The sequence below is a fragment of the Cuculus canorus genome, chromosome 7, assembly GCF_017976375.1.
Source record: "Cuculus canorus isolate bCucCan1 chromosome 7, bCucCan1.pri, whole genome shotgun sequence".
NCBI lineage: Eukaryota > Metazoa > Chordata > Aves > Cuculiformes > Cuculidae > Cuculus > Cuculus canorus.
In genome coordinates, this window is record NC_071407.1 from 28046712 (window position 1) to 28072581 (window position 25870).

Sequence of the window (25870 nt, forward strand, 5' to 3'; positions counted from 1 at the left end):
AAGGAGGACATTGGTAGGTAAGTGACTGTCTGGAAAATTTCCAGATAGCTAAAGCTTTTAAAATAGGATGCAATGCTCTCACTCAAGGATGCTTTCATGTGAAGAGGGAGACTTTATCTGAAGAGCGGAGTTCCTGAAAGGGCATCTCCCTGAGGCTGCAGCCGGAGGCAAACACAAGCTCTCCTGGGTTCCCAGGGGCTGGAGAGCATGTAAAGCTGGTAGTGTTTGTAGCGAACAAACAGGGTTGGGTTTCTTGGTCTCGCAGTTACCAGAACCTGCCCTGCACAAAACAGTAACGAGAACACTATTTCTAGTAAATACTGAGAGAAAAGAGAATGAGCTAAAGCTTGGTGCTCATGTGAAGGGAGCTGTAAGTCCCACTTGCCGTGTTTGTCAAGTCTGAATGCATTTAGTGTAAATTATGGATTTTGCCTGGCTGCACATCCCGTTACAACGGTTCACTTCTGAAAAATCAGAGGCATGTTGGGGGAAATCCTGTTTCCTATTTGTTTCTCTGAGTTGCTGTGGACAGAGCTCTGCTCCGCCACTGCAGAGTGAGATGACATTTTATACCAACACCATTGCTCAATGTCGACATCTGTGCTGCAGAGCACAGCAAGCAGAGAAAATCATCCAGCAGAGAACTGGAAAGACAGGGAAAACCTTAGAGCTTGCATAGAGACTCAAGGCCTTGAGAGGAAAAAATACCAGAGCATATGATCATTAATCACAGTTAAACCTAATGTGTTTAAAGTTAAAATCAAGCTAAATAATTTTCTAAAGTAGATCCTGAGTGGCCCCAATAAGCTCTTGTCCCATTAAGAAACTGAAATCTAGTGCGAATGTCTGTGAAAGTAACTGCTCGTGCCACAAAATGATTATTTATATATACTTTTTAATAGTGCAGTATCTAAAACAATGGAAGTCATGGAGCATCGGCCTCCGAACACAAACCCTGAACAGCTTTGCCTGCTTTTCCTTACCAGGCAAACAGAAGACAGAATTCAGAACTTTAACTGCACTTTAGGAGGGTAGCACACCGTAACATCATAAAATATTGTTGTCTATAAGTCACTCACTGCTGCCACGAGTTATCAGTCTGGAAGTGTCAGATGGGGAATGACTACACAGAAAAGAGAAGAGTCTGAATAAAAATATGGCATGTCTGCGCATACATGCGGACATGCACATAAACATAGTTTTGACTGTGAAGTAAGAATATTTCTTTAGTTTTGGGGAATAACTTCTTATTTTACTCCATAATGAAACATTGGGAAAACTTTCTTAATCTTTTCTCCACAAAACAAGTCTCCTTACTTAGAACAATTATCCATTTTAATGTAGAAGAGCCAAATTTGTGAAAGGACTAATACATTCATCAATTTTTAATTTTAAAAAGTGCAAGATTCGAAGGAAGGCCATCATAACGTAGCAATTATTATAGAAGCTCTTCTTGTTTTAGACCGTTGCAGCAAGGAGTGAAAAAAGGTATTTCTTGCCATCTTTCAAGATTTCCTGTTAGGTGGCTGATTGGTCACTACCCAGAGTGCAAGGTTGGTGCTCATTTCTGCTCCCTGTGTATTCCTGAGCTGCAGATGTGTCTTATCGTGTCATACCACCAGCAGTTTAACCTTGCTGCTTCTGGAGTCAGTCACAAGACTCCCGTGGATGTCACCAGGCACTTGGCAAGAGTCCTGTTTTCACTACATTTGGTAAAAAGTGACTTTACCATCTTTGGGAATTGCTCCAGGACCCACATTTACTTTTTCACGAGGCTCTTGAAGACCATTAAAGCAGAGTAGAGTTGTGGGCTTTGCTGGCATTCTCAGAACATCCAGGCTGATAAGGCTCAGTGAGAAGTGTGTTTTGATTTTGTTAAGCAATTGTTCTGTCATTGTGATTTGTACAATTGAATTCTACATATTTTGCGTTGCTATATAAGGTAACAAATACATGAAATATCAAGCCATGTTGGGATATAAAGCATGAATCATTACCAGACTGAATTAGCCGGTACTCAAGAGGGGTCCCTCCTTTCCTGCCTTCTCCTCTCCCGATGACCTTCAGAAAGAGCTTACAAAAGTCATTTAAATATTGTTGGATCACTCCCAAGGCAGCAGGTAGTTTACACAGGCATTGTTTTACCTTGAAACCATTTTAGGAAAGCTCTGGACAGAAGACAACATCATGGCCAATCTATATAGGGCAGGCATCAATAAAGGCTACTGAATATTTGCCACACCAGGGCAACTGAACTGTGATACACTATTTCTACTCTAAGCAGAGGATCCAGCCCTGATTTGTTACCACTCCTGCCTCAGGCAAATCTAACAACAGGAATTAATTAACATAAGCAACCCTGGCTTCAAGATTTTCCTAGGATCTCAACCTTGTGCCTGACAGGTTTTTCCCCTGTATTAGATAACACAATCTGCAGCTAAAGTGAAGCTTTTCCAGTGGGAAATTCAGAGAATCCAAGTTTCTATCTCATGTGGCAGCAAACTTTCTCTGATATCTACCTAGGGACACTGGGGAGAAGACAGTTAAGCTAGTAAGTTCCACATTTTCTCTATTGAGTTTCATTTGTATCACTTTGTAAATGAATTTATGTCTCAAAAACATTTATCTGATCTACACGTGATACCAGAAGAAAGCCTTGTCTTGACTTGTGCAATGACAAACCATCGAACTCATTTAAGTGAATGAATCCTGGCTGCTCAGGTTTGTCCATCGGGACTCTTGCTCCACAATACCATAGTTTCTTGAGGGTCTCTGAAAGGTGTAGTTCTCCACCTCCCACACTGCTAAACCCCTCTCTGGGTGTCAGTGGCTAATATCTGGAAGCAAGTTTGTGCCATGCCTGCCAATAATTGTGGAATATGGGCAAGACAAGTCTAACTCGGGTCTACCTCTTCCCAAAGCACAGATGTGAAGGAAAGAAAACAATGCAAAGCAGAAAACAAGATTCCTTGTCCTTTACTGTCATTTTCTTTGCATCTGCAACAGATTAAAAGAGGATTTTATTTAACTTGTGTTTCTTCCCTCTTTAATTTTCCCAGTTGCGAGTCACTCCTCACACCAAACCTTAACCTTGTCCTGTAATGATGAACTTATCCTGGAGATTAACAGCTGACAAAGTCATCTTGCTGGATGAAAGGAGTGGGATTTGGTCATATTCTATTGAAGTCTATAAATGGTGTATGACGTTGTTTGAGAGACAGGTAAGGAAAGAAAGGGCAGACTGCTTTTGTGGCTGGTAAATATCCTTTGTTCAGGAAGTTTTTGCATGGAGAATAATATTAACGTTAACAAGATCAAACCTTGCTCTGTATAAACAGAAATCTACCTCCCTCTTCTCTCTGTCTCAGTTTATGAAAACTTCAAAACGCAGAAGGGAGAACTGTCCTAGATCATTCATCTTCATGTCCTAACAAAAACAAGCAGTTCTGTCTGACATCCTCTTGACAAACAGTTTGAGACTTGAATTCCTGCATGTACGTTTGCATAGTTAATGAGTAATTTCCTCTGCCAGAGCACGAATAGCGTGGATGCTGACGGAGAGGCTATTTTTAAGGCACGCATACAGCGAGCTCAGCGGTCTTTCAGGACCGATCTCTGCCACTGAATACCATTTTGAGCAAGCCAATAAAAACATGGTCAACAAGAATTCATCTTCCTCCTCTGAAGGATAAACCACCAAAAGAAATCCTCTCCTAGCCCAGCAGCTCTCTCTCCGACACTCCTCTCCCCTTCCAGACATGTGCACATCAGCAGGGAATGAGACAGCGTTTTCTTGATCTGAAAACCTGTGCCTAATGAGAAGTTATCCCCTTGCTGTGCAGCTATCGACAAAACTGTCCTATCCATCTTCACAGACATAAAACCCTTTCAGTTATTCAGCCTGCTTCAGAGATTTGGAGCTGAGATACATGAATCTAAAGCAGGACACACTTATTAACATAATTGCAGCTTTTCAAACATTCTTTTCCTAGGTCTTTTATTTTTCCCCCCTTTGAAATTTTCAGTGTCTGAATTTAAGGCTGATTTAAGAGCATTATGGAGCAGACAGTGAATTGGGAAGATACAAAAAGAAAAAAATTGGGACCTATTCATTGAAAATTAAATTTCAAAGGGCTCTTTCTCCAAGGAGAAACTGACTAGCATAGGCAGGGTGCATGCTTTCCAAGTATATACAAGTTATTGATCAAGGATCTTGTTTGGCACTGTTTACTGTCTGACCACCCATTTCCTTTCAAGCTGAAGGTGCAGGGCTCTGACTTTAAATAAACAGAAAAGGGCCAAGATGAGGTTTTGTATCTCACGCAGATTACCCAGAAGATGGTGATGCTATTTGACAACTTGATTATGGAGTTGCATTCAATTCTCATTGAATTCTCGGAGCAGGCAACGTTGGAGGGGATTAAGAGCTGTGTTTAAAAGAAGGGGTTATAATTACCAGACAAGGCTAGAGTAGTCATGGGAGTTGTCTGCAAAATGAATCTGGTGTGACTGGCAATATCGACTCTTTCAAGATTGACAACAGTTTGAAGAAGCAGTTTTCAGCAATATTCAGAAACATTCAGAAATTTGGGGAAAAAAGTATTTTCATGAATAAAGACACAGGAAAAAAAAAAAAAAGCCACTGATGACTAAGAGCAAAAGTGGAGGAACAATAACTGTCACCTGTCAAACAGAGAGTGAGTGGGATGGGTTTTGGCTAGCTGTTCTGAGAACTACTAGAAACTTCTGAAAAGCATCAGGGCAGCTCCATACATCTCTGTACCATGATTATCAAGTCACTTCCTGATCAGGTTTCAAGTATACATTTGGAGTAACACATATTTCCAAATAATTTTCCAAACTATGTTTAAGATTTGATTTGTCTCACCCATTTCTTCCATTCCAGCAGCGGCATCCGGCTCCATAGTACATCAAGCCTAAATTAGGCAGTTGAACAGTGGATGGGTCTCTGTTGGTACTGGCCCGTACATAGTTGCCCTTCTCCTCCCATAGGTACTTCCAAGAAGAGACTGAAATCAGAAAGCAATGAGCAAATCGTTGCAGCAGATGGACCTTGTATGTCTGTTGTGGTGTTGTATTGTATATCTGAGTGGCCTCCCTCAGGGGTTGATACAGAGGCTGGTGTTGTTTAACATCTTTGTTGCAGACATGGACAGTGGGATCAAGAGAACCCTCAGCAGGTTTACAGATGACACCAAGCTGTGTGGTCAACACGCTGGAGGGTAGGAATGCCATACAAACAGACCTGGACAGTCTTGAGAAGTGGGCCTGTGCAAACCTCATGAAGTTCAACAAGGCCGAGTGCATGATCCTACATACGGGTTGGGGCAATCCCAAGCACAAATACAGGCTGGGCAAAGAATGGATTGAGAGCAGCCCTGAAGAGAAGGACTTCGGGGTGCTGGTGGATGAAAAGCTCAATGAGAGCCAGCAAAGTGCATTTGCAGCCCAGAAAGCCAACTGTATCCTGGGCTGCATCAGAAGAATTATGACCAGCAGGTCGAGGGAGGGGATTCTCCCACTCTGCTCTCCTGAGACCTTGCCTGGAGTACTGTGTTCAGATATGGAGTCCTCCACACATGAAGGTCATGGATCTGTTGGAGCAAGTCCAGAGGAGGCCACAAAGATGATCAGAGGGTTGGAGAACCTCCCATACGAGAGCAGGCTGAGGGAGTTTGGGTTCTTCAGCCTAGAGAAGAGAAGGCTCCAGGGAGAACTAAAGCAGCCTGCCAGTATTTAAAGGGGGATTATAGGAAAGCTGGGAAGGGGCTCTTTATCAGTGAGTGCAGGGATAGGATGAGTGGAACAGTTGTAAGTGGAAAGAGGGGAATTTAGATTAGATATTAGGAAGAATTTTTTCCTGTGAAGGTGGTGAGGTGCTGGCATGGTTTGCCCAGAGAAGTCATGAATGCACCATCCCTGGAGGTGTTCAAGGCCAGGTTGGATGTGGCTTTGAGCAACCTGATCCAGTGGGAGGTGTTCCTGCCCATGGCAGGGGCATTGGAACTGGATGATTTTTAAGGTCCTTTCCAATAAAAAACATTCTACGTTTTCATGTTTTCACTTGTTCCACACTGAAACACCAGCTCAAAAAATAAAAAAGAGACAAAGTTGGGATTCATCTTGCCACAATTAAATGAGTTTTCCTTATACTTGTTCCTCTATGGATGTTTATCAAGAAAACTTATAGTTCCATTGGCCAATAAATCAAATATTGCGAACCAACAATATAACCAGAATATATTATTTAGACACCTCCGATCTGGACAGTAATTAGACACAAATCTTAACTACTGTTATTTAATAGGGAAAGCACTTTGAATAATTCATACCTTCCATGTGTTCATGCCCATCACGAGGAAAGGGATGTCAGTCCCTGGCATGCTCAATATTTTAACATCTTTCATAACTGCAACCAAAAAGTCATGCTAAATTATTAACTTTCAAATGGCTCAGTAATCTGTGCCTTCCAATTGCTGCACCATTACAGAGGCACAGAGGATGGGTTCTTGCACCTGAAGGAGCAGTAGATGTTCCAAGCCAAGAGGACAGTAGAGAAACATTGCCCCACCACTTGGGAGGTATCACATTCATGAAGAATAAAGACTTAATGGCTGAGTTAAGACTAAGTGGAAAGGTATATATTGAAAGACAAATCCAAAGGGTTTGGAAGTAGGTCACAATGTGATAACTTCAATATCCGTAGCACAAAAATCACTTTTCTGCAAGCCATGACCACATGGCAGTTCAGGTTATAAGCCTGTTTTTTATTTTGTCTCATGTTTGTTTCAGTTCCTTCCCAAAAAGGTCTTATTAAGTAAATATACATAGCACTTAGGTCACATCCAGTTCGTTGTTAAGAAAGGCACGTCTGTATGTGAAACACGGCACATAAAATACACTAACATGCATTATAGCAGGATGCACAGAATTCTGAAATAAAAGCAGCAGGAAGGAACAGAGGGAAGTTGCTTATTTCTTTCAGTCATCAGTCCAGAAATTGTGATTTCATCTCTGTGGAAAAGCGACTACAAGAGCAAGAGCAGGTTTTGCCCTTAAAATGATCAAAACCTCTCTCGGCTTTGCCCCACGTGCCATGGCTTAATCGCTCTTACACAGTGGTGTCTTTCATAGCTCAGTGAGGGCATATCTGTATTTTTCTAGGATCTTGCACTAAGCTTAAAAGAGGGGCAATCAGAAGGAGAGGGGTCCAGATCCAACCAGTGATAAGGAGATGCAACTCCATGGCCTTTAATAACCAGGTCTTCCAAAACCCTAGAGAGATTTTATCCTCTTATCTTCCAGCTGGTATTGGAATGAGTCCAGAAAAGCTTTACATTTTATTCTCTGCAGGACGTGCTGAACTTTGGGCTGTGCATATTATCATTCAAACTGAGAGATGGTCTAGCAGTCCTGCACCATAATTCCCAATTGTTTTGACAGCAGAACATCACTCCCTCTCATTTTATTCTTAAAATGCCAGTGTGTATCTCCCTTTTCCCTGAGAAAAAGAGTTTACGATAGCAAAAAAACTAAAAGCAGAACCATCAAGTAAAGCAAAACCAGTCAGAGAGATACAAACAACTTCCATAGCCCTTTTTTTGTTGTTATTATTAGGATGTAGTGACAGAGGAAGGCCTATAGAGCAGCTCTTGGCAAGTGTTGTTTTTGTAATGCTAATCAAAAATGCACAAAAAAAATTAGGTGTGAAATCCAGAGATGACAACCCAAACAGAAATTCTTAAAAATGCTCAATAACCCTGACCTCTCTGAAGGACTACATCTGAAAAACTTCCACTTTGGGAACAGAGTACAAATCACAGACCTGCTTTGCAAAGGCCATACAAAAATGAATGCCTCTAAGCTCTTTTTTTGCCGTGCTTTTACTCTGAATCCCTCAAAGCCCGTACCTCATTGTACATACCATGAATATTCTGCTGCTAAAGCCAGGGCATTTCAGCCTTTAAACTGTAGATAAAAACCCATGTGCAGACACTGGAGCAAGCAGGTCTGTGACATTTTCTGGCACCATAACCAGAGTCTGTTACACCACTCAATATATGCTTTCCTTTCTTTTCTCGTCCTTTCCTTTAAGCTAACATCCTTTTCCTGTGCCTGAGAGAGAAGGCAGCTGACAAAAGCCAAGTTCCTGTTCACAGATAAGTTTAGAAGGCAGCCAAGCTCAGAAGTTCCTTGAATAAGCTATATTCCTACCACCTTTTTTTTCCCCTTCTGTCAGAGACGTTTGAGCCCCACACAGGAACCAGACTCACATTGTTCGACAGCCATGGACGTTTCCACAGTAGCTGGGAGGGTCGAAAGCTTTTTCCGCTCTTTGTTACAAATCTTTTTTTTTTCCCCTTCCTTCTTCCAACTTTCCAGTTAAAGACTATTGCCAGGGCATTCCTGGATTAATCCAGGCTGCGCTTCAGAGAAGAGAACAAGAGACAGGTGTAACTGGGTGGGAGAAAGCCCACGATGCTAGTGAAGCTTCTGCTCATCTATAATACAATAGCATTGGCAAAGGTGGTCAAACACTCCGACCAGCAGGGATATCGTGATGGTTCAGTGCACGAGCCACGGATTTATGAGAGCTCTGCATACTTCCAGAGGAGTCCTCTGTCACACAAGGAAGAAGGTTATTGGGAAGCAGAAGGGCTTAGGGAGGATGCTGGAGATTACCCTTCAAGTACGATCTCACATCAGGAAGAAGGAGAGGATTTTGAAGCTGCCAGCCTGCAGTCCCGAAATGGGTAAGTACCCCAATGTGTCTGTCTTACATGTAACAACAGGGCAAATCCCATCTGATGCTTTTATAATCTGCTGATAAAGGACCATTTTCAATACAAGTTTCTCATTAAAATATATTAGATTTCAGGAAATCAATCTATATCCAGACAGGAGGGTTTAAAACGTTTTAACTACAGAAACAGAAAGCTATATTGCTTGTGGAGGATGAAACCATGGATGGGACCAGCTCTTTGTCCCAGCCTGAGATGGCAAGATGGGCTGAGGCATCTGGACACACCTGGCAGATACGAAACCTTGCAGTTCTGCTGTAGCACCATAAACCAAAATGCTATTTCTGGCAAAGCAGAACTAGATAAAATTAATTTACTGACTTCTTCTCATCACTAATCAGTGCTGAATTACTTTTGCGGATCGTGACAACTGTTGCCTGTCATTGGGATGTGCCTGGCTGCAGTCTTGGCCTTGGGAACAGAGAGGGAAAGAGGGACAGAGAAAGGCAGGATGTTAGCAAAATAAAAATAGCGAGGAGTAAATATAACAAAGTAAGGAATAAGAAATAAGCTACAAATTCACTCCCCCCAAAAGTTTTCACCCCAGTGAAAAGATTCTCATGATAATCTATAGCAGAACAGTAGCCAGCCTGAGTGGAAGAGGCACATTCTTCACCAGAAATATTTCCAAACACTATGATTTTTGTCACAAGGCACGTTAAGTAGGTGTCTAAATGTTTAAAATAGATGAAAACCAATCAGGACAGTGAATGAATCTTTTATAGCCCTGATGGGTAGGTGCTGCAGAGCCCTGTTTGGGAGAGCTGACCCAGCAGCACAGTGAGTGCTGTTCACAGCTCAGTGCTTTAGGTTGCCCTGGTATTTTTTCCCTTTAAATGCTCTTAAGGAAAAAAAAAAAAAAGGAGATATAAACAGACTACAAAGCCTTGCTCATGTCATGCTTCTCTTTCATGCAAACTAATGTATACAATCTTATTTCTAATCTCATCTACACATAAAATTAAGGCCTCTCTCCCACATGTAGCACAGTGAATTTATTAAAACCCTGTTGCCCTTCATACTACATCTTCCCACAAAACTGTACCTCCCACCATTGCACTTAAGTAAGTGTCTAAAACCTGTAAGTGTTGACTTCCAGTTTCCTGGTGGATGGTGTTCAATAATAATAACGTGCACTGGTAATTCCCCAGCTCCTGGCTCATGTGTTTCAGACACTGTCAGAGGAAGGAAAAACAAAAGCTAAGTGCTACTCTGGCCCTCCACATTATACTGCAAGGTGGTAATCACTTGATAGAAATGCTGACAGCATTCTGAAAACTAGAAGTACTATGAAAATTCAGTGGTGTAAAAAGGTGCATGTACAGGTCAGCAAGATGCTGTAATGTACTGCCCTAATACAGATTTCTTCCTTTGCTATGTATCTTTGTTCAGCACCAGCTATTACTCATCCTAATTTCCTCCCAAGAATATAGATACTTCCTCCTTTTATAGAGATAGTTGCATAATGAGCAAAATTGTAATGTTTTTTCTCAATTATAAAGCCAGATTGATGACTACAGCAATCCATATCTAGCCTGGCAGTAGCTTTAAGGTTGCTATTCTTCTGCTAGAGTGATCACATTTGTAACACACACAAGCCCAGGAAGCTGATATGTTGATGATGTGATTGAGAGCAGCCCTGCAGGGAAGGACTTGGGGGTGCTGGTCGATGAGAAGCTCGACATGAGTTGGCAATGTGTGCTCACAGCCCAGAAGGCCAACCGTGTCCTGGGCTGCATCAAAAGCAGCGTGGCCAGCAGGGCGAGAGAAGGGATTCTGCCTCGCTATTCCTCTCTTGTGAGACCTCATCTGGAGTACTGTGTCCAGTTCTGGAATCCTCAGCATAAGAAGTATATGGAGTTGCTGGAATGGGTCCAGAGGAGGCTACAAAGATGATCAGAGGGCTGAAGCACCTTCCCTAGGAGGACAGGCTGAGAGTGTTGGGCTTGTTCAGCCTGGAGAAGAGAAGGCTCTGAGGAGATCTTATAGTGACCTTCCAGTACCTGAAGGGGCTACAGGAAAGCTGGGGAGGGACTGTTTACAAAGGCTTGTGGGGATAGGATAAGGGAGAACGGGTATAAACTGGAGGGGGGCAGATTTAAGATTGACACATGCAAGAATTTCTTCACTATGAGAGGGGTGAGGCACTGGCACAGGTTGCCCAGGGAAGCTGTGGCTGCCCCACCCCCCAGGTGTTCAAGGCCTGGATCAAGGACAGCCTGATCCAGTGGGATGTCCCTGCCCATGGCAGGGGGTTGGAACTGGATGATCTTTAAGGTCCCTTCCAACCCAAACTATTCTATGATTCTATGTCATGTGGGAGCCATTTCAGACTCTGAGAATTACGTCCAAAACTGAGGGGAGAGAGTGAGAATAAGAAGAGACAGCACGGTTGCCCTTGTAACTGCACTCCAAAGTCATTGGAAATGGTGGCAGCAATGTACCTTCAGATCCTGGAATCCTCACATGCATGTCTGGAGCTCACGGCTGGGGTGCCCTGCTATGCACAGACAAGAAGTTGTCGTCAGTCTGGTATTTCCTCCTCACGTGTGTGCCACATGCCCTGGAAAAAACACTGAGGAACTGAACTTGTATCTCTAAAGGGGAGAGCAATAAGAAATGCATCAGGAGTTAATCAGGAATTGAGAGATATAGGGAGATATAGACATTCCATAAAAAGGCCTGGGGTGGTGAAGAGTAATTTTCTACCAAAGCCATGTTCAACTTCTAGTTTGCTTTTGAAATAAGAAAACAGTTGCTTTTCAGAACTAGGAAATAAGCAACTGAAAAAGTCTACGGTGACTCTGTCTCTGAGGTTAACTTTTGTCTCTCATAATTCTCTGACAAAAATGAAGGTTTTTTTCCAACCTGTTGCTGTTTTTCCTGTGTATTGGAAATAGTAGTTGTTACAAAATACTCTTACATTATTAAAAGTAATTTTAGAGTATTATTTTTCTCATGGCAGTTATTTAGAATAATTAAAACCATTACAACTAATACGTCCAAGATAATTAGTCAGACAGAATCCTCTGGTTTCTGTTTCAGCAGGTGAGGTGAAATGACTCCTTGGATCGCAGGCAAATGCTTGGACGTGTTACTTTACTAATTAATTCCTTTTAAAATAATACAATTATCCTAATAAGAGATTTAAAACAAGAAAATCATAAAGAATTCACTGACCTTCAGATGACTTTTTTAAAAAACGTGTGAATAATAATCCTCTTTCTTCAACAATTCTTTAGAGGAAGAACTGGGTAACAGTTTAGTATCTCAGCCGTTGCTTGTACCCGAGTGCACCAGAGAAACTCTGCATGTTCAAAAGTGGATGAGCATTTTTACATGTTATTTACAAAGCCAAAATTATCAGAAAAGGCCAATTTTTCCAGAGGAAAGCAGCTTTTTCTTTTTTCCCTCCAGCAGCTATGCCTTGTATGACCCGATCGGTTTGACTCCAAAGATTTTATTCTATGGCTGAGGTAACTGAATCCATGCGTACCTAAATTTTCCACAGAATTAAAAAGGGAACTAAGAGCACAAGTGTATGAAAATATCTGTGCAGTGAAATTCCTGCACTGTATTCCATTTATTTTAGCAACGGGAGAAAAGGAGTAAGAACAGCAAAAACGCATTCTAGATTTCATAAATACTCAATGCATAGTACACAAAATAGGTAATAAATACATTTGCACTCTTCATTTCCCATATAAAAGAGATGCTTAATATAGAACTCCACATGAACATTCTATTGCTGCTGGTGGCTTTCCTGAGTGTGGATACAGGCAGCGAAAATGAGGCTTGAAAAGGTGCCTGGGACATGACCAGGCATGTGGGAGTTCTCAAAGCAACCCAGTAAATATCAAATAAGAGCTTTCAGGTTTGCATTAGCTCATCGCCTCGTCTAATACTTATCACTAGATGCAACCAATTCAGCTGCTGTCTGATCAGGTCTTATTGGAATGGATAAAAAATGCTTCAATGAGATAATACATCACTATTGTTCTCCTGACAATTGCTATGCGGATGGCACACCTGAGAGGCTGGGAAAACTCACCCTAAACTGACAAGTCACCTTGGAGATTATTCTCTCTTTAGAACCGCTTTGATCAAATATTTGGTAATGACACATGCTGGAGCAAGGCATGGCGCTGAATGGACCCCAGGGGAGCTGAAGGAGACGGACACATTAAGTATGCAGTTGTGTGCTCTCCTTCAGACTGTACAATTCAGACCTGGGCAGAGAAACTTGGACGCACAGAGAATCGCCACAGAAACATAGAATGGTTTGGGTCGGAAGGGACCTTAAAGAGCATCCATTTCCAACCCCCCTGCCACAGGCAGGGACATCCGACTGGATCAGGCAGCTCGAAGCCCCATCCAACCTGGCCTTGAACACCTCCAGGGATGGGGCAGCCACGACTTCTCTGGGCAACCTGTGCCAGTGCCTCACCACCTTCACAGGAAAAAAATTCTTCCCAATATTTAATCTAAATCCCCCCTCTTTCCACTTAAAACCTTTTCCCCCCATCCCATCCCTGCACTCCCTCCTTAAGAGCCCCAGCTTTCCTGTAGCTTCCTTTAAGTACAGGAAGGCAACTATAAGATCTCCCTGGAGCCTTCTTTTCTCTAGGCTGAACAAGCCCAACTCTCTCAGCCTGTCCCCATCTTCCTCCATGCATCTGTATCAGAGCCAGGAACATGGTGACTCAGCCTTTAAAAGGAAAGGTACACTGGGAAAAAAACATGCAATCTTCTCTATGGACCTGCTACTATGAACTTGCCTCTGTCTATCAGAGATCCATGGAAGGACCTCTACTCTAATTACACTCAGAAGGGCTTGTTTTCTCTCCCTACAAGCAGATTAATTCCCAAATCAAGCAATGTGCTGAAGCACCACTAGTGAGGCACCAGAGCCCAAGGCTCCCATCTTTTCAGAGCACTGAGCAGAATCGCAGTCGACTGGCTCTAATCCAGTCCACGTGCCTGCGACACCAACAGTCAGGCTGACAACTCAGATTTCACGCATTTAGTGTTCATATTTCATTTGGGAAAAAAAAGACAAATGAAGCATTTAAAAGGTGGAATGTCACCACCGTCCAGCTCTGAAAGCAAAGCCCAAAGTTGCCTGTACCCTCAGTTGGCCTGAGCTGTCTGTCAAGTAACACTGTAAACCAGATCACTTAAGCATTCCAGTTTAAAAATAAACTTAGGTTATTTTTAACCCTCCCCCTTAGAAAGCACACTGGCAAATATGGTCCCCAAACGAATGGCTCACACAGTAAGGGAGAAATGGACTGTGGTGATGGGATGGGAAGGAAACTAAAGCTGATTTCCCCATATATGACAAAGCCTCATAGAATTTCCATCTTTCCAAAGGTGTACTTGTTGTCAAGTAGCCCTTGGTTTGGATTTGACCTCCAGCTGGGTAGGTGGTTTAGCTTTTCTTCTTTCTCTTTTATCTACAAATGTATGGTCAGTCTTCCACCTTTTGCAATTTTTCTTACAATTACAATGTGTATGCAAAAAAACTGAAAACAATAAAACCCACCCAAACTCTGCTACATGCATTATAAATAGCAAAGACAGAAATCTTCACCATAAGAAAATCCTTAATTGCATTAACATATTTCAAGGTTTGGATACACAACTCTGTGAAGTCATCCCTCAATTAGAAGAGCGCCTACTGGCATCAACCAGGTGCTTTTTTATCTCACCGAACTCACATCTCTTCCGTTAATACAACACTGAGACAGCCAGAAAGTAGTAGGCCTCTCTTTGTGATTAACCAAGGTGTGAAAATGCAGAACAATCATCCTCTACAGTGCAGACAAGCAGAGAGGAGCCAAATCAGTCTCCTCCAAGGGAAACTCAGAACAATGCTCAATCTTAAAAGCTTATTTTCTTTGTCTGCTTTTACAGGAAAACATCCATTGATTTAATTAAGACCAGTTTTTCACTGACTCATCTATTTCTTTAAATTGGATAGGGACTGGACTTTCATAGGAACCTTTTGGGATACTGCATTTTCCCAACAAAGAGGCATAAAACACAGGCTTAAAATAAAGCAGGTGTGGGTGGAATGCAGCTAAATGTGATCTTCAGCCTCTGACATCCTGCAAACTAGTGGAATGGCCATTGAGTGCTCAACAATAGCTTTTGCAGTGCCAAGTTCATTAACAGAAGCAATGGTTTCCTAACAAAGTCAGGCACTTGGCTCCTTTCAGGACTTGGAAATTTTCTGATATTTGGCTCCTGTAGAGCTGTACAGCTGCAGGTGGAATGGCTCCCCGTTAACATGTTTGATACAAATGACACAGCTTCCCTGCGTGCCATACAGGAGTTATCAAACTCTCTGTGCCCAGAGGATTGCTTTATTCCACAGCTCACCTGCGCAAGCTGCAGCAATTCATTCTTTCAGCAGATAGCGAGGGATCTCTTGCTTCAGCACAGTCACAGAACCACCATCAGCGCTATTACCCTGTGGATCCAATGATTCCTAGTTGTGAGGGTCCATACCCCTTGAACAAATGAACGGTGGCCAACACTGAACAAAATTACACTCATGACCAAAACATGATGAGGGCAAACCTTGGTGCACGCTGTCTGGGATTCTCGCTTCAAGGCAAGGTCTTACAAAGGAGCGAGTGTGCTACACTGAGGGTAATATTAATTCTGCAGGAATCAAAAGATGAAACCTAAACGTAAGCTGCCCCCTGAGCGGGCTGTAGAGCTTGTACTGTGAGGATGATAATAAAAATGAGGTGATGGCAGTGAATGCTTCATGAAGCAGAAAAACCTCTTGCATTTATTTCTCTGAAGTCGCTTGTTCAACAATTGGATTTGGCTCAAAACCAGCTCCCAGCTAAGCCTGCTTTCCCTTGAGCTGCTGCTCACAGGGATGCTCCAGGTTCAGGACTGGATTTGCACACAAAGCCTTCACTGCACTAAGTCTTTAGGACATTCCGTAGGACAAGTCCCAGCTGATAACAGACTAACAGGCACCACTGCTGGAATAAAAGTGGCATCCAGAGCACTACTCAGGGCTCTGGAGGGCTTCCAGCACTGTATGGAAATACACTTTTGAAACTACCCCTGCCACTCTTTTCAGCCCAGCTTGTTAGAGTAAACCAGAAATCAGGCTACTTAAAGCCCAGTGAAAACCAAAGTGGTTGGTGGTATGAGTCGCAGGAAGATCTCAGACCTTGCCTGAGAGGGAGCTCTACCCACTCTAAGGCAGAGACAAACACGAGTCTCTGCTGCCTGACTGTAATATAGCGCTGCTGGAGAGCTCAGAGCTCTATCAGAGAATTCATTGATAGAACACCAGCAATGGCTCTGTCCACCAAATAAAAATCCAGTGGCACACCGTATTCCCTCAGAGCGCCAGCACCTTTTCCTACAGCCAAACACCTTCTGCATTCCGTAACAAATGAAAAAGATATATCTGTCTTAAATCTGACGTGCCTAGTCTGGGTTTAGATTAATTTAAATGTGATGTTTAAGCTCTGCTTTATTGAGGCTGCTTTTTTCTCTCAGTGAGAATTTTGCACTTAGGGATAACCAGAACACGGATTATTCCACAGCTAATGCCTCATTCTTTTTTTTCTGCTTCAATTGGTATAAATCAGGAGCCATTCTGCACAGGCTAGTGGAAAATCACTTGATTGAATTAGAAGAACATAGTCCTTTATTGTAATCTTGCAGCTCATTTAACGAGTGATAATTGTATTTTTGGTGCAATATAGAAAAGGAAAGTGTCATGAACCTGAAAAGTTTTGTGTTTTGCCAGAAGTAGACACAGGAATGGCTAGACAGGAGTTTTCCAAGTAGTTATAGAAACTGGCTTCCTTGAGTACAGAAACCTGAGGAAACTGATGTGAAGGACAACTCTGTACAGCCAAAGAAATAACAAAACTTATGGAAAAACAACTTCCTGAAGCTTTCATTCAGGCAAAAATTCCACTGACCTAGGAAACGTCTAAAATGATGCACTGCAGTGCCAATCACGAGAATATGTAACTGAGAAAAATAAAGCATGTAAGTACCTCGCTGAGCCGGGGAATGTAATTCACACTCACTATATCGCTGCGATTGTTGGTGTAGCAGTTATGAAAAAAGAGACTAATCCGTATTCATCTGAACAGAGTGATAATTACTGCAGAGCAGCCATCTCGCTTTGTCTCCCGCTTCTGTGCTGTTTATCTTGTTGTGAAGTGGCTCAGCCAAATCCTACAATCAGAGACAGAAGTGCCTGCATTTTGCAATGTAAAAGCAGAAGTAGCACCCAACACACACAGAGAAAAAAATCATTGTAAGATCAGTTTTTGGTTTAAAGACCTTAAAAGTTCAAGTAAAAGGAGCTTGAGCTAACCCAAATTTGCTGAACCTTTTTAAAATAAGGAACGCTTTGTCATCAGATGTATTTCACCTGAGACAAAAAAATACACTTGCCTCCAAATAAGACAGAAGTGGACAGATGTATGTGAAGACTGTTCAGTAAGGAGATTAGAAGAAAGCCTAGAGGGGAAAAAAATCACCTAATCTAGCAAAGAAAATTATTCAGATATTTTTTTCCTTGTTTAAAAAAAAAAAAAAAAAGAAGGATTAATTTGCTAGGAATGTAAAGCAAGAAAAGCAACTGAACAAACTCAACATCTGTTGCCCGGGATTTGCAAGGGTTCCCACAAGTGATGCTGTAACTTGCAGTATTGTGATAAACTTTACCGTTCACCAGACTGCAGAGAAAGATCTGCTCTCCTCACATCAGCAACTTCTTTCTACTCCTCTCTCCTTGGCAGCAAAAGCTAAAATCAAAAGGAAACTGGATTACAGAGAATAAAAGCAGAGGGTGTTAAGTTGGTTAGATATTCTGTGAATGAAGAGACACAATTACAGAGAGGGAAAAAGCACAGGAGCGGAACACAAAGCTGCTGTGTTCCAGAAACCAGCTGAATAAGGGAAGTGCTCCTTGTGAAAGGGCAGCTCTTTGAAACCTCTTAGCCCACCAGTGCCAGTAGGACTCCCACTCACCTCACTGAACTTTAGAGCAAGCCTTTCAAAGTCTTCGTACTGTTCCACTTAACAGTAAAGAATGACACATTTTTCCCCAGGGTTAATACAGTTAAGGAGTATTTTTAGTTACAGACAGCAAAGTTTCCTTAAAGGCAGCATTTGACAAGATGTGCAAAAAAATACTGCAATAAAAGTTTCACCTTTGGACACATGTTTCTGTATTGCAGCTCATCACAGATGGGACAGGTGGGTCTCATTTACTTATTCGATATAAGAATAAATTTTTATAAACTTCAAAAAACACTCAAACCTTCGGCTCCATAAATAAACTTTTAAGATAAGTGAGAGAGAACTATTGAGCAGACACTAAAGAAAAATAGAAAGAAAAGTGGTCACCATTAAAGGAAGATTTTATTGGAACAGGTTGCCCAGCGAGGTTGTGGCTGTCCCATCCCTAGAGATGTTCAAGGCCAGGTTGGATGGGGCCTTAGGCACCCTGATCCAGTGGGATGTGTCCCTACCCATGGCAGGAGGGTGGGACTGGATGAGCTTTAAGGTCCCTTCCAACCCAAACTATTCTATGATTCAATGATTCTATGATTCTATTGAGAATCTGTCATCCCTCTCTCCTTTTTAATTCCTGCTATTAATTCTGCACAATGCTAATAACTGTCCAAAGTAAGCACCAAGTTGGGATCAGCCATTGATTCAATTTCCACTACAGCGTAATTCCCTTCCACAAGCAGGAAGCTAGAGGTAAGCCCAATACATTAACAGGTTTCAAAAGGGAATCCTTGTATTTTCTATTAAATGCCTGTGCACATTTACATGTATAATACAGCAAAGGACTCACAGTCACACAATACCACATTCTTGGCCACACACAAGTTGATGCATGTAAACATTTGCTTTAGATTCATATGGCTTACACGACTCAAAGGACTTGTTTTGGACCTGTGTATGGTGGGAAAACCAGATCAGCCCAGATGATGAATCATGGGGTGTGGATTGTTTTCATTACAAAAGAACAAAACGCTAAAACCAAAGAATCCTATTTTTAAAGGAGGTTTCCATGCTGAATGCAGACTCCTGCCTGGGTCTGGCAAGCATCCCACAGGCAGACACGAGACACTGCACCCAGCAACAATGCCAGCAAGCTCCAGCAGCAGTCACTGTATTTCCCCAGAATGAAAACCAGAGGGGATTTGATGGCCAAAAGCCACTCCAAGCTATGGCTTTGCCAGGCAAGGGTGGGAGGACAGCCTAAACGCAAGCACCAGCGAGGTCTCTGTTTCAGCTACTCATCTCTCACCCACCGCTAAAAAGCGATGCAGCCTCGGAAACCTGTCAGACGCAGGCACCCCTCCAGCCCCACGCCAGCCAGAGCACACGTGCTGGCTTGAACTGAAGCATCTGGGGACACAGGCTGAGCATCGGGCTCTCAAAGAGTGATGATTTAATAAAAAATGGAAAATTTGTCCTCTGGTCCAGTCTGACTGGCCACTGATAATTGGCACAAAAATTCAGGCAGTCACTCGCAAAAGCCTTAGAACTACAGCTCAGGGCTGAAATCACAACAAAGGCTGCAGAAGGCTGCTTGCCCTGCTTTCCTGTTCAGCTTTCCCAGTGCCACAATCTTTGCCAGATTCCTACCCCTGTGTCTAAGAGATTAAAAATCTTGCTTCCATGGGTATTTGCTGAATTCGCAATCACAATTTGCTTAAGAAACGAGGGAGCAAACCCGCTGTCTCTGTCCCAGCAAGCCTGGGGAACTGTTCCCAGCTCACCCAGGCCGTCTGCTCTTTCCTCCTGAGGTTTCCAGCTTCCATACCGCTTCCTCCCCTTCTCCTGGCTGCCTGGCTGCTGTGGCCACAGCTTCTGCTTTTGCGTGGCACTCAGTTCCCCATTGTTTCTGCAACTCTCTCAGCGAGGCAAACTTTTTCTATATATGCTGATTATCGGATATTTGGTTCCTGTCTTCCCATTTAAAAATACACTGCCCAAAGATCAGCCGTTTCATAACAGCCACAGCTCTCCCCCACTCTGCAATGCTCTTTTAACACAAGCTCTGACAAACTCGTGGAGTAAAAGCAGCCCGTGACCTCTCCAAATACCCCAACTGACACATCCAGTACATCGTAACGCTGATATTACTTATGTTCTGAGAAACTAGTGTTGATTTCTTAAGGGAAAGGCATTCAATAGGATGCATAATGGCATAGAACATGATTTCTAATTTTCCTCCAGGGTTCACACGCTGCATATATTGACACCAGCAGCTCTAAGGCTCATGATGACACAGGGCACAGACCCCTGGAGATGCCTGGAGAGACAGAGGGAGAAAAACCCACATCAAATGTAAATAGCACCTGTTCACTCATCACATTCACTCTTGCGTATTCAAGATTTCCAAGGATAAACTTTTCAGTACAGAACTGCCAGCAGCAATTGGGAAGAACGATGTTAAAAAAGAAAATCATAATCAGCAAACCATAACCAGACCAGTTCTTGCCACCATGAATACATCTATCACATAGGCATCTAATAGAACAGAGCAGCTCAGCTTTTGATGCCCAGGTGGTCTTCAACCAGGACAGCAAACTCCATGACAGTTAGAGAAACGTTTCCTTGGCAGGTCTTCTACCATGAGGGAGTAATGAAGGCCTCAAACCCTTTTTGCAACAGATTTCATGCCAGTCTTCCCATCTGGAAAACGAGACTCTGATTTAACCTTGGAGTCTGGTGTTTCTGTTCAGAATAGTTAATGGTCCCAACCCCGCAAGCATCAAGGGATGTTTGGAAGAGCTGCAGGTTCTTCTTCCAAGGGAAGAGCTGGATTTCATGGGTCACTGCAGAAGATGTTGCCCTTTGCAGCCTGCCTGATGCCCAGTTGGCACCGTCCATGGAAAGACACTGCTTCAGAGCCTAAACCACAGAGACCGAGCTGCCAGAGTCAGAGCAAACCCCTTATCCCTCAAAACCTGAATCTTCATTTGAAAATAGGAACTAAATCCAATCCCCATTTCCTAGGACAGGAATCAGCCAGAGTAACTGTTAACATGGCAGTCTGTTTGGACCTGTCTAGAGAGAGACACTCTGGAAATTGAAGGTGAATTAGCTATAACAGTGTGGGTAGTACGTATTTTCCCACCTCTCTCTGAACTACTGAAGCCCATCTTCTCCCTGAGGAAGAGGATGAACACGTTTTACCATCAGTATGTTGTTAAGTGGCTTGTTGCAACTTCCTAACGGCCCCGAGTGCACACGTAATTTTGGAAACGACCATGGTAGGTGCTCTCCTACAATAGGCAGGACATGTAGCCAAACTCATGAAAAACACAAGGCCCTAGACTGTCTTTAAGATAGGTTGTCTGTAAAATGCAATCACTGGTTCAGTGACTCTTTCTCTGAAGGTTTATAGCCAGAGTAAAAACAGTGAGAGAGCAAGGATCTCTTGTCTCCTTCTGACTTCTTTGTCCAAACAGAGCTGTCACATCCCTTTTCTACTCATCATTAACCATAAAGAGTGGTGGGATCCCTCCAAGAATTTCTTTAAACACACTATCTGAAACAATGGGTTGAATACATGGATGGTCTATGAACAATAATTGCCATTATTAATTAATTATATACTAATAACCAATTTTTTTGCCATTTCCCAGTATAGTCATTACTTCTTACTTCCTGTCACTTCTGATCTTGGATTTGAACCGTCAAACTTCAACCAATAACACACTTCCATGTCTCGACTGCAAACTGCTGAAAATGAAGCAGCTCACCTTCACTCTAGGATTTGTAGATGTCTACATCATTTCAACTTGTAAACTTTACCAGTCTTGTAAGACTCACATGTCCTTGCTATAAGCATAAAACTAACACCCAAGAAAACTACCCTCATTTTTCCAACGTTATTTTCCTGCAGATGATGGGAGGAAGCTGGTCTAATTAATTAAGTTCAATCCATTTCTTTATTGTCTTGAAGAAGTAATACTTTGGAAGACACTGATTATTAATGGAGGTTTTGCAGGATGAAGTTTTCAGAAGCAGTCTGCCTCAACCTGATGAGTCAGTCATCAGGCATCTGAAATGGCAACGCGCCGAGAAAGGCAGTTTGACATTTAAAGTCACATTAACCCGTAGGTTATCGCGAGTTGGAAATTTCTCCTGGTAAATGAAAGGACTGGAAATGGAACTAATGCATCAAAGTTCAGACAATCAACCCTTTTGTTACAAACTCAGATAAACACCCCAAATGAAAACAAATGAACTGGGGGTGAAGGGAAAAGTTAGCAGGCATTTTCCACTTTCCTCATCGTCCAGCTGGGGCAGGGGCCAGGGAATGAAGGCTCTTCTGCATTTCACTCTTCCTTGGCACTGTTACAAGCAGAGACTTTAAAAAGCCTATTTCAAATTCCTTTCTCATGTCTTTCTTCCACTAGGAACTGGTGTTCCTTCATGCAGTCCCGGCTGGTAACGTACATAGAAGCCTGCATGAAGGAGAAGTACATTGTCAACTCCCAACAGCCCTGTGTAAATGGAGGACTGGAATGCCAGAAGATCATGTAAGCATCCTAAATAAAACCAATGAAAGTAATATGATTTTCTCTGAAGTATCTAAATGATATTTTCAAAACTATTTAATAACACGTTTTAAAAAGAATGAAAGCACCAACTCAGTTTAACACCAAAGTGATGTAGGGTCTGGTTTATGTAACTAAGGTTACCGAGCATTTAAGTAACCTTTGAAAACAACTGCCTTTTCAAGCCATCAGGTACAGTACTACAAGGTGATTAAGTGATTTTTGAAATCTTCCCACATGCTTATTCAGAAAAAAAAGCAGAGACTGTACCTTTTCAATGATTTTCAGGTCATAATACACACATACATCTTAAAAAATGTCTGCCTGTGGCCATAACTGAGACGACTAACAGGGCAGGAGTTAGAGATGGGCAGTGGCTTGAGTATTTACGCCTCTTTCAGAAGGACTGGCTTCCCACAGAGTACTGGTGAAAGCCAATAGGTACCTGAAGGTTTCAGGACTGATACATGTTTAAAGTTGGGAGACACTGAATCACAACATGCTTTTGAAGTGAAGCAATGGTTAATGCTCACTTGCATGTTTTCCCACCTATGTGGTTACTCAACCGCAAAAATGCTTTTGTTATTTGTTAATACAATTCATTTCTCTGAAAAAAAGAGAAAGTTTTATGATTATTTCTAGTGGAGTTTTTAACAAATCTGTATTTTCCTTGGTTCCAGTGACACTTTGCAATATTTGTTTAAAAATAAAACTTCCTCTACCACTCCTCAGAATTTTGCAGAAGCTCAAGCTCAGTCCAGGCTTGATCGCAAAGGACTCTGTTACAACAAACATTACAGATGCACTTCTGATAATTACATAAATCTGACGCTTTTCAAGCTTGCGTTGGATCAGTGCCAGCACGTTGGGCAAAAATCTCTACTGAAGACCTGCAAAGCGCGAGGCAGAGCTGCCGGGTGTTAGGCCGGGCAGCAGCAGAGCACGAGGCAGAGCATCAACACACAAGGCAGAGCAGTGGCAGGACATGAGGCGAGGCAGCAGGGAACACGGGTGAACAGCAAGGCACACGAGGCAGAACCCCGGAGCCCTGCTCGCTAAACAACGGTTACATTCTGTCTGTGTGTAAGAATTCACACACACCTCCTGTTGTAGACAGTACTCCTGAAAAGCAGTCTTGTAAAGGGGGAAAAAAAAATTGCTGTGGCCTGCCTAAACATTTCACTAAGCAGCAGTGATAGAGTTCATGACAAATTTCTTAACTGTGCTCTTCATTAGCCATCAAGGATGCTGTTGGCACCAGACTGCTGCTAGAGTCAGTGACACCAGCTGACAATAACTTGCAATCTAATGCCCAGGCTCTTACTCCACAGGTACAGGACAGCTCTGAAGCCAATCTATCAAGTGAAACAGAAGGTTTTGAAGTCTTTGCAGTGGAAATGCTGCCCTGGATTTATTGGCAAGGACTGTGAACAGCGTGGTAAGGAAAGTCAGAGAGCAAGCGTAAGAACTAATGCCACCAGTCACGGTGGCAAGAAGCGTTTGCCTTTTTGGTTTTCCTTATTTTGAAAACCAATGCCTTATTTTATTTGGTCTGCTATGGCCCAGATCACTGATACCTTGAAAGAAGGAGTAGTTGTAATTAACTTTAATTAGTAGCTACTAGCATTAGCTACTTATTCTCCCATTAGTAATCTTTACATACAATTAAAGGTATTCATTTGTTGGGGGGGGGGGGGAGAGGGGGGTGGCCTGTCAGACGTAGGAGCCCATCTAGGAATGCCTAATTCCAGTAAAAACTGGTGAAATCAGAAAGCAATGCCAATACGTGAAGGGAGCAGCCCTCTGACACAAGAACACAGCGCCCGCTGTCACACCCACAGAAACTCCAGCCCTACACACAAAAAACTACTGCAACTCTTGGCACTGCTGAATAATGCTGCACACAGAGGATAAGATAAAGACAGAGGGGACAGCGTATTTTAAAAACTGGAGTGCTAAATGGCATCGGTAGGATTTATCAAAAACTACTCCAAAAGAAGGAGGGGAATTTAAACAGATAAAAGGTGATTCCTCCTAGTTATTGTAGTAACCATAAGAAAAATGGCAAACAGCTGTGTGAGAATTCTCACACAAACTTTTCTAACTCGCCTATCAAAAGAGACTCCGTGGATAAAATGAGAGTTCCTGTTTTCTCTCTGTAGATTAGCTTTTCTTCGCAGATTTCTCTGAGATGATGCCCCATCCTAACCTGTATTTGTAATATTGGAAGGACATTACTAAGTACAGTGCTTCTAGTCTAGCCTCTCCTTCTTTACACTCATCGACGAAAACCAGCTGTTCCACCTTTATCTCCTCATTTGTACGGCATCACTCACTGTAGTTGGTGTCATCAGAAATCCCGGGTAACTGTGGAACAAGGAAGAGGCATCTGTAGATTTTTTGGTAGGACCTCCCAGGAAAAAAAGTACATTTTTGCAATAGACTCATTTCTTAGGAGCAATAATCCAGCAGGAGTTAAAAACCCCTACCACTACTGCATAGCGTTCTCATTTATGCAATGTTGTATGTTAGGGCAGTATCACAAGCAAAGTAAATTCTCCAAATAAGATGTTCTTTTCCGGAGAAACCCACAATGCAGAAGCCTGTCTCCACATTGGTTATGCTCCAAATGAAATTGCCCTGCGGTGCTTTGCTAAACTGTAGCAGTTTCTGCATCTAAAATGTTTTCACTGATATATTAAAACTCAATTGCAGATCCCAATTTTATTCTGGTGCCAGAAAATCAAATTGAAGGACGGGAAGAAGAGGAGCTCTCAAACCGCAGTATGTGCTTGAAGTTACTTTGCTTGCCATTCCTTTACCTCTCAGTCACAGATCACAGAGAAAGATGTGGTTTTTTAGCTGCAATTTAACACCATAAGCTACGGACAATCTCTCTAGCGAAAGCATTATTTAGGAAAGCTTTTACACAACTACATTTTTTGGCACAAATGAGGGCTTTGGGTAGAGCGCTACTTGAAAACTCTAGACAAAGCATCCCAAAGTTTCAAAGTTGTCTGCTGGCTGGTCATCAGCAATCCCTAGGGAGAAAGCCAGCTGGTACAGAGCATTCATCCTTTCAATAGCACGGATGCTTAAGCCCATGCTCCGCTAAGCGGATTCATGTGAAAGCACACCGCGCTCAGAAGTCTTACCAGAAAAACAATCTATTTCAGAGCAGCTACCCAGTAGCTTTGAGATTATTATTATTATTATGAGGTCCTGTAGACAAGCATCTCAGGCACTCCATTCTACCAGCGTCAGTACCCAAGAAGCACCTTTCCTCTCTGGGAAATGGTGTGCCTCGCAGTACTATTATGTATCTTCTAGAAATCAGCTTTTAGGACAGTATTTCAGCCCTGAAAGTGTTTAAACTATGCTCTCAGCACTGAATGAATACACAGTTCCTTTACAGGACTTAAGTTTATAAGACATTAGATTGAAACACAGAAAGTAACT

At 42.5% G+C, this 25870-nt stretch overlaps 1 protein-coding gene and 1 long non-coding RNA gene across 3 annotated transcripts in view; one reads left to right on the top strand and one right to left on the bottom strand.

Moving 5' to 3' along the window:
* Window positions 1-8308: 8308 nt before the first annotated feature.
* Window positions 8309-25870, top strand: part of MMRN2 (multimerin 2) — a 29330-nt gene continuing 11768 nt past the window's right edge. For both annotated transcript variants that reach the window (XM_009567503.2, XM_054071311.1), the window contains exons 1-4: window positions 8309-8774; window positions 22271-22393; window positions 23743-23849; window positions 25127-25195. In XM_009567503.2, the coding sequence (XP_009565798.2) occupies window positions 8500-8774; window positions 22271-22393; window positions 23743-23849; window positions 25127-25195 (574 nt within the window). In that variant the 5' untranslated portion in view covers window positions 8309-8499. The remainder of the gene's footprint in view (window positions 8775-22270; window positions 22394-23742; window positions 23850-25126; window positions 25196-25870) is intronic.
* LOC128852680 (uncharacterized) lies at window positions 9901-17821 on the bottom strand. The gene is made up of 3 exons (XR_008450652.1): window positions 17544-17821; window positions 11267-17048; window positions 9901-9997 (listed from the first exon to the last, which is right to left on the bottom strand). It is a non-coding gene; the product is annotated as an uncharacterized LOC128852680 (long non-coding RNA).